We start from the raw sequence: 8,486 nt of genomic DNA, 5'->3' as shown, positions 1-8,486 counted from the left end.
TAAAACTGGTAAGTAGCAGAGCTGGGATTTGAACCCAGGTCTCTATTTAAATCTAGTGCCTATTACTCACCGCACCATCCTGCTGAAATAGAAACCTGTGTGGGCCCATACTTTCCTGCAGTTCTGTGACCATGAACTTAGCCTGGCAGGAGTTAGCTATTACAGAAAACTGGTAAAAGTCGTGTCGTTGGGACAGGGCAAATCCAACATTGCTCCTGAAAAATGCTGATGGTGCTATCTTCAAATAATAGTCAGATTTTGATATCATGGACGCCGTTTAAAATGTAGACATTTTTATCAATATTTTGTAATATAGGCCCCGAGAAGGTAAAGCAGAATTGAGGTAGATATGTAGTTCGAATGGATCGCAAAATGTGATTCATAGAGAAAGTAGACAAGGGTAAATAGTGTGAAAATAACAAAATAAAAGTTACCTTTAGATGTTAGCTTTTTAAATACTGCATGTACGTTATGCTAGTTTATATATTAATAGTATGCTGATTTTCACGTACATTTGTATGTATCGTCCATTCCACAGGACTGTAATCCCTGAGACCAGCCTTTTTAAAAAGGTTATCTATAGGTCAGGAAAGGTTATCGGAGCCTATTCTCAAAGAGCCTAACAAATGGGAGCAAACGCTTTAGGTTATGGATGCTTAGAGTGGATATAAGAAATGAAATTAACATAAGAAAATGACTTGTTTTAACTTAGATCTATCACATTTGGGAAGAATTGGCTGCTGGATTTAAAAGTGTATAAACATTCCATTAGACAGTGAAAAAGGGGAAGTCTGTTATAACCGAATAGGGGTGTGGTCTGCATAGGCTTAGGAGGCATAGATAATAGTTTCATAAAGACTGATAGAAGTATAGCCTTCAGAACTGGCCATTATAGCTAGTACATTTTCTTTACAGACGTAATAAGTAGTCTGTTAATACCAGCCAGCTTGGTGAGTTAGAGAAACCACAGCCTGTGGATTTGGGCATACGCACTCTCTGCCTGCATCTAATCCTCGGGTAACAATACACCTACAACTGCTGTAATCCTAGAGCAGTTACATGGATGCACTAAGTGGTGTGATGGGAGGGAAAGATAGCATCACAAGGATTCGTTTGATTATAACAGTAATCCACACCAAGTCAAAGAAAACAGCCAAACAGTTAAAAATGTGGTCTCTAATGAATTTGCTAATTCTAGCAGGCCCTCACGAACGGTTCCTGCTAGAGTACCCGTATCAGAACGAGGGAGCTGTGTTTAATTACATGGAATAATTATTTGATTTCCAGGAAGTTAAGACAGTGCTTTGTATTTACATAAAAAGTTCTAGACATGCTGGGAAACTCGATCAAACCAAGAGAAAGAGTGAAACTGAACGCCTGTTCAGGGAGTCAAGATTTCGGCTGCTCAGCAAGCTTGTCGTTCCGGCTTATGAGCCCAGAAAAGGGGTATTTTAAAACCGGCTGACTGGATCGTGTCACTTGGTTAGAGGAAAAGCCCTGCCTTTCCCGAGATCTAGAGGGTAACGCAACCATATGCTGTTGAGGGGCTCGAATCTTGGCTGCCTTCACCCCTCTGCATTAGCAGACACCCCAGTTTTCAGGGGACGTGATCTCGTACCGTCGCCCTCACTTTTGAAGGTCTGTTAAAATTCTGGGGCCTCTCTCTAGTGGCTTCGGAAGTGAGTTTGGGGTAAGAAGGGGGGGGGAGGCCTGTGAGTGTCTCTTTTGCCTGAGGAGTTGGAGACACTTGTGGAAAAGTCAGGCCCTTTTCGCCCCGGCGGCCGCTCCGGTGTGGGGCTGGCTTGGGTTAGACACATGCACACATACACCATAGAGCTCTGCTTTCCCGTAGCAGCTGCTGCCTCTGCCTCTGCCTCTCCCGCCTCAGCCTCTTTGCCCGGCATACACACACATTCAGATTTGCGCGCTGTTTCAATCCTTGATGACGTCCCCGGAGACAGCCAATAGCAAACGGGCTCTGGTCAGGACAATGGGAGGTATCGGGCCAATGAGCGAGCCCCGTGAGTTGGCGGTAGCCAATAGGAGCCGCGCTGGCTGGAGAGTAATGTTACAGAGCGGAGAGTGAGGAGGCTGCGTCTGGCTCCCGCTCTCACAGCCATTGCAGTACATTGAGCTCCATAGAGACAGCGCCGGGGCAAGTGAGAGCCAGACGGGCACTGGGCGACTCTGTGCCTCGCTGAGGGTGAGTCTGGGGCAGCGCCGCGGCGGGGAGAGCCTCCGGCAGCTCCCCACCCCGCGCGGTGGCCGGATCCCCGCGGCGGGAGCCGGCGGGTCAGGATCCACACAAAGGCAAATGAGGGGGGACGGGGGGGAACTGCGCACGGAGCGAGCCTCTTCTCGGGCGCCGGGAGCCCTGCCCCGCGCCGGAAACCCGGCCCACAGGCTGCCTGAGGCGCTGCGAACCCCGAGCCCCGCGAGTTTCCACCCCCGGCGGCGTCCGCGCTGACTGGCGCAAAAAAAATTTTTTTAATTAAAAAAAAATTTTTTAACGTGTTTTCGGCCCCCGGGCCGAATGTTCGGGCGGCCGGCGTGCGCGGGGGCGGCGGGCGGCGGGGGCGGGGGAGGGAGGCAGGGGGGGGGCAGGGGGCAGGCGGCGGCGCTTCCACGGGCTGCATGGCCGAAGCAGAGAGAGGGCGCGGGGAGAGAGAGCGGGCGGGAGGGCGCTGCGGGAGAGGCGGCGGCGCGGTGGGCCGGGGGCGGCGGCGGCGCGGGGCCGGGCCCGCGGCCTGTGCCCGGGCGGCGGCGGCGGCGGGCCGGCGGCTCGGCGGCGGGGGGAGCGGCGCCGCTGCGCTCGCTGGAAACATGGCTGACTCGGCCCGGCGCTGCTGGCTGGAGAGAAAACAAGGCGGGCGGGAGCGGGCGGGGGAGCTGGGCGCAGCAGTTCCGAGGCAACTTTTTTTTCCTCTCTTCCCAGCCCCGCGTTCTCCGTGCGGGGGCGGCCGGGGCGCGGGCCCGCGCGGAGGGGGACGGGGAGCGGCGGGCCGGTGGGCGCCTCCCGGGGCGGCCCCCACCCCCGCGGGCCGGGAGGGGGGAGGGTCCGGGCCCGCGCGCCCCCCGCCCCCCCCCCCCCGGGCTGTAATGGCCGAGTGTGTGCGCCAGAGCGCGGCGCGCACCCCGCCCGCCTGCGCTCACACTCACACACACACACACACTCACACACACACACACACACACACACACAAAGGGAAGGAGCCATATTCTCGCTCGCGCTCGCCCTCGCGGCGGCGGCGGCGGCGCAGGCGGGGAAGACGCGCAGCGGCCATTCCGTGCGCGCCGGCCCCGGCGGCCGCGGGCGGAGCCAGCCCCCATTTCGAGCGGGGCTTCTCCCTCCGCCGAGCCTGACAAAATGGGGGAGGCCTGCGGGGCCTGCGCCGGCGGGCGGGCGGGCGCACGTGGCGGCCCCGGCGCGGGCGGGTCGGGCCCGGAGGCCCGGCCGCGGCCCCGCGTCTCCTCGGCCGCCCCGCCGCCACCGAAGTTCTGGGGGTGGGGGCCGAGTGGCGGGAAGGTGTGCGGGGCCCGTCTCGCGAGGCGCCCCGACTTTCGCAGATTGTAAAAAAAAAAAAAAAAAAACAACACTCCTGGTGGGGGGGGGGGCAGGCAGAGCCACGAGCAGGAGTGGCTTTTGTCCCTCATCCTTGTTTACTCGAAGAAACTTCAGACCGGACGTGTTTAGTCAGAACTGAAATACATCTCGGGGCCAAACCGATAGGAAACGAGGCTGCCTCGCGGTGGCAGCCGCACAAATACCACCGCCAACCCCCCAGCCTGGGTCCCGGCGCTGGAGCTTTCTCCTCTCCCTCCTCCCGGCAAAGTTTTGTGCAGAGAGTATTTTTAAAGTCCTCGTTGGGAAAACTTGAGATAGACGGTGGTTTAGGCCCGTAATTTGGAGACGCCGACCCGCTCGGGCGCTCACCTATTTTGTTCCCGACGTGGTGCCGATCCACGAACCGGCAGCGCCAGTTTTGTGGTCCCTGGTTCTGTGGATCACAAAATGGTTTTGTGCCTTTAAAAAGTTTTTAAATGTCCGCCTAGGTGTTCATCGGAGCGGATACCCGCAGATGAGTAACGAATACTGTATGAGGATGCCATTGTGTCTACACTTTTTTGAGATCACACTGGAGGACCGTTTTTTGTGTTTGTGTGTGTGTGTGTTCTTTTTGCTTGGCATAGCCTCTTCTAGGCATTAGCTATCCCTGCCATTTTCTTGTTTGGTATATTATGGGAGGTTCATGCCACTACTGTGTTAAATAACCCAACTTTGGTTTTCATTCACTCCCCACAAAGTTCAAGTGCTCATAGAATCCCATAATTTCATTGCTAACCTCAACCATTTCTTTTTCTCTCTTTTTAGAAAATAATTAAACATGGGCAAAGGAGATCCTAAGAAGCCGAGAGGCAAAATGTCATCATATGCATTCTTTGTGCAAACTTGCCGAGAGGAGCACAAGAAGAAGCACCCAGATGCTTCAGTCAACTTCTCAGAGTTTCTAAGAAGTGCTCAGAGAGGTGGAAGGTAAGGGGGCTTAAAACATAATTGAGGGGTTTTTAAAAACTTAAATCCAAATCAAGTCTTTAAAAAGCCTCGGTGCCGTTTGCATAACGTGAGTAGGGATGTTAGAACAGGGCTGAGTGAGTACATGGCAAAGGATGCCGGTTTTAGTCATGTTAGTACTTTTGCGACAGTTTAGTAGGATTTGGGTTGCCGATTTCAGTTTACAAATGATTCTTTGTAGACCATGTCTGCTAAAGAGAAAGGAAAGTTTGAAGACATGGCAAAGGCGGACAAGGCCCGTTATGAAAGAGAAATGAAAACTTATATCCCCCCTAAAGGGGAAACAAAAAAGAAGTTCAAGGATCCCAATGCACCCAAGAGGCCTCCGTGAGTATCTTACCTATTCCAGGAGGGTTTTGCAGATAGAAATTTAGCAAGCCACCTTGTGGGTTTGGAGTGTATAATCAAAAGTTTCTTAGCTGGTAAGTGCCTTACATTGGTCTATTTGGATATTGTAAGTAGAATTCCTGTTGAATGGGAGGAGCATTTGAATTAGACATTGGCCTTCTTCACTTAATCTGTCTCCTAAATGTAACTTTGTTTTGTTTCTTGAGAAATACCATCTCTCCGAAATACTTAAAATTTCACAGAATTGCTTTTGGAGCTCTTGCATTTATTAATAGTACATGTTCAACTAGTAGCATCCTAAGTCAGATAGCCGTGAATGGAGGTTTGGTTGTAAAGGGTATTTAGCGTTTTAATATTTGCACCCTGTCCAGTGCCTGATAGAAATCAGCAGCAGCTTTTATATAGCAGGACAACACACATTCCACAGTAAACTTAAAATTAAATTTCTCTTTTTAGTTCGGCCTTTTTCTTGTTTTGTTCTGAGTATCGCCCAAAAATCAAAGGAGAACATCCTGGCCTATCCATTGGTGATGTTGCAAAGAAACTGGGAGAGATGTGGAATAACACCGCTGCAGATGACAAGCAGCCTTATGAGAAGAAGGCTGCAAAGCTGAAGGAAAAATATGAAAAGGTAAGAAGTGTGCATTTGTTCAGTGTAATGAGGAAAGGGTATGCCCGACATTAGATTATACTTGGTACCTCATCTCAATTTCCTACTTTCTTGCGGATTTCTAAGAATTTGGGGTATAATGCAGTTTTCAGATTCTCAGCTCCTTTCCGTGTGCCGCTGGCTGAATCTTAAATCTTTTCCATCCTTCAGAGAGTATAGAAGTTCAGATCAGTTGTTTTGTTTTTTTTTTTTTTTTGACTTGGGTACAGCTTCCATACACTTAAGCTGGTTTTGTTATTCTCTGATTTAAATTTACTGGCAGTCACTTTTAGTCAAGTGATTATTTTAAATGGTCAGACACATAAAAATAGTCTGGGCAAGATAATGAAGACCGTGTCCTTCATAAACCTGTCCTGAAGTATTTGTGTTCCCTTCCTTCAATAACAGAAATCCCAACTTTATTAATTTCAAAAAGTTTTAATGTTGAACTGTGTAGGAAGTTGATAAGGAAAAAGCTTTATCTCCTATACTTTGAATAGGAGTAGCAAGTTAAATTTTAGCTTATTGAGTCATCTGCAAAAATGTTGATTTCTAGATGTTTCTTAATTGCATGCTTACTGGCAGATTTACTTTTTTTCTTTTAAGACAAAATTTCCTTCTCTGGATTAGGGTCTGATAGAAACCTGTAGATTGCTGTTTTGCATTCAGAAGGTGGCAGTGTCTACCCTTTAATCAAAGTCTCTACATTCTAGTTTTAATCAACTAAAGTTAGGACGTGGTACCTAATTGTACTTCAGTGAGGCGCACAACATTGCAAATACTGGACCGTGTCATTCCATGAGTTACGGGTTATTAACTGCAGTTCTCTCGGTGCGTTCATATGCATTCCTCCGTCCTAGGCGTTTATGGGATCGGGGTGAGTGCAGATACGTGGTTATTTTCGTGTAACTGGGATCTTGATTCTTCGTAAGTTACTTTTCCTTCTCCCCTTGCTTAACTGTCCTGTCTTTCCTTCCACTTTTTCTTGACTTTATTTTGGAAGGATATTGCTGCATACCGAGCTAAAGGAAAGCCTGACGCGGCAAAAAAGGGAGTCGTCAAGGCTGAAAAAAGCAAGAAAAAGAAGGAAGAGGAGGAGGACGAGGAAGATGAAGAGATGAGGAAGAGGAGGAAGATGAAGAGGATGAAGAAGAAGAAGAAGATGATGATGATGAATAAGTTGGTTCTAGCGCAGTTTTTTTTTCTTGTCTATAAAGCATTTAACCCCCCTGTACACAACTCACTCCTTTTAAAGAAAAAAATTGAAATGTAAGGCTGTGTAAGATTTGTTTTTAAACTGTACAGTGTCTTTTTTGTATAGTTAACACACTACCGAATGTGTCTTTAGATAGCCCTGTCCCGGTGGTATTTCCAATAGCCACTAACCTTGCCTGGTACAGTATGGGGGTTGTAAATTGGCATGGAAATTTAAAGCAGGTTCTTGTTGGTGCACAGCACAAATTAGTTATATATGGGGATGGTAGTTTTTTCATCTTCAGTTGTCTCTGATGCAGCTTATACGAAATAATTGTTGTTCTGTTAACTGAATACCACTCTGTAATTGCAAAAAAAAAAAAAAAGTTGCAGCTGTTTTGTTGACATTCTGAATGCTTCTAAGTAAATACAATTTTTTTTATTAGTATTGTTGTCCTTTTCATAGGTCTGAAATTTTTCTTCTTGAGGGGAAGCTAGTCTTTTGCTTTTGCCCATTTTGGATCACATGGATTATTACAGTGTTTATCTTTTCATATAGTTAGCTGATAAAAAGCTCTGTCTACACCCTGCATACTCACGATGAGGTAATAAAAGTTGAATTGAGACAGTTTTCATCCATAACTGAAACTCCAATCTTGATCAGTTGATGGCAGATTTCACATAGCCCAGTCACATCTACGAAGTGAAGAGTAACCACAGCATGGGATAGTAGTAGAATCGAACGTTTTGAAAGTCTGTCCTTGAAGGACTAAGAGAAAAAGTATGTTCTAATCTTTACATGAGGACTCTACATTCTTTAACTCCCATTACCATGTAATGGCAGTTATATTTGCAGTTCCCACATTAAAGAAGACCTGAGAATGTATCCCCAAAAGCGTGAGCTTAAAATACAAGACTGCCATATTAGATTTTTTGTTGACGTTAGTCCCAGCAAAGGCTCTGGGAAAAAAAAAAAAAAAAAGTGCTGGCTGTAAATGTCTTCTATTTCTCTAAATACGGATTTCTTAGGAAACTTGACTCTCCGTTAAAGGTATTTTTAATTAATTGGGCCAACTTCTAAAATGTATGCCACACTGAAAATCCGGTATATTTTCCTATATTGTATTTGCTCCTTTATATAAATCAAACAGGCCTGAGGGAAGAAGACGCTTAAAACTTTGTATTTCAGTAGGAGTTATCGGATTTGAATTTGATTTTTCTTTACGAAACCCAAACTCATTCATTAGAGTCATGTTTATCTACTTAGCAGTTTAGGGAACAATTTGGCAATTTTGTGGTTTTTGAGATTATCGTTCTCTTAAAGTGCCAGTGTTTTAAAATAGCGTTCTTGTAATTTTACACGCTTTTGTGATGGAGTGCTGGTTTGGTTATATAATTTGACTTGGATTCTTCCATTTGCAGTTGTTTATGTAATTTCAGGAGGAATACTGAACATCTGAGTCCTGGATGATACGAATAAACTAATAATTGCAGAGGTTTTAAATATTAGTTTAAATGGCTTTCACTTAGATTTTAGAGGTTTGTTATATTACATATTTATCTGTCCAGTAGTATCTCTCAGCCGACAGCCATTTAAACAAGTATAAGATAGTCTGGCAAAAGTTCTTCCCTTTAAAAATACTTGTTTATAACTACAAATAGCTTAATGATAAAAAGTTTTTGTCAAACATTGAGCGTGTTCTCAGAGGATCTATAGATCTA

The 8,486-nt window shown here is 46.7% G+C and overlaps 1 protein-coding gene across 1 annotated transcript; it reads left to right on the top strand.

The window, feature by feature from the left end:
- The first annotated feature begins 2,064 nt into the window (after positions 1 to 2,064).
- HMGB1 (high mobility group box 1) lies at positions 2,065 to 8,268 on the top strand. Its single transcript, XM_030308722.1, is given in 7 exon segments — positions 2,065 to 2,203; positions 4,373 to 4,506; positions 4,509 to 4,534; positions 4,755 to 4,900; positions 5,378 to 5,552; positions 6,574 to 6,685; positions 6,688 to 8,268. Coding segments are annotated over 6 exon segments (642 nt in total). The 5' UTR covers positions 2,065 to 2,203; positions 4,373 to 4,385; the 3' UTR covers positions 6,750 to 8,268.
- Positions 8,269 to 8,486: the final 218 nt, after the last annotated feature.

The sequence above is a fragment of the Lynx canadensis genome, chromosome A1, assembly GCF_007474595.2.
Source record: "Lynx canadensis isolate LIC74 chromosome A1, mLynCan4.pri.v2, whole genome shotgun sequence".
NCBI lineage: Eukaryota > Metazoa > Chordata > Mammalia > Carnivora > Felidae > Lynx > Lynx canadensis.
Note: the sequence above shows the minus strand (reverse complement) of the source record. Positions and strands in the feature narration are given on the sequence as shown.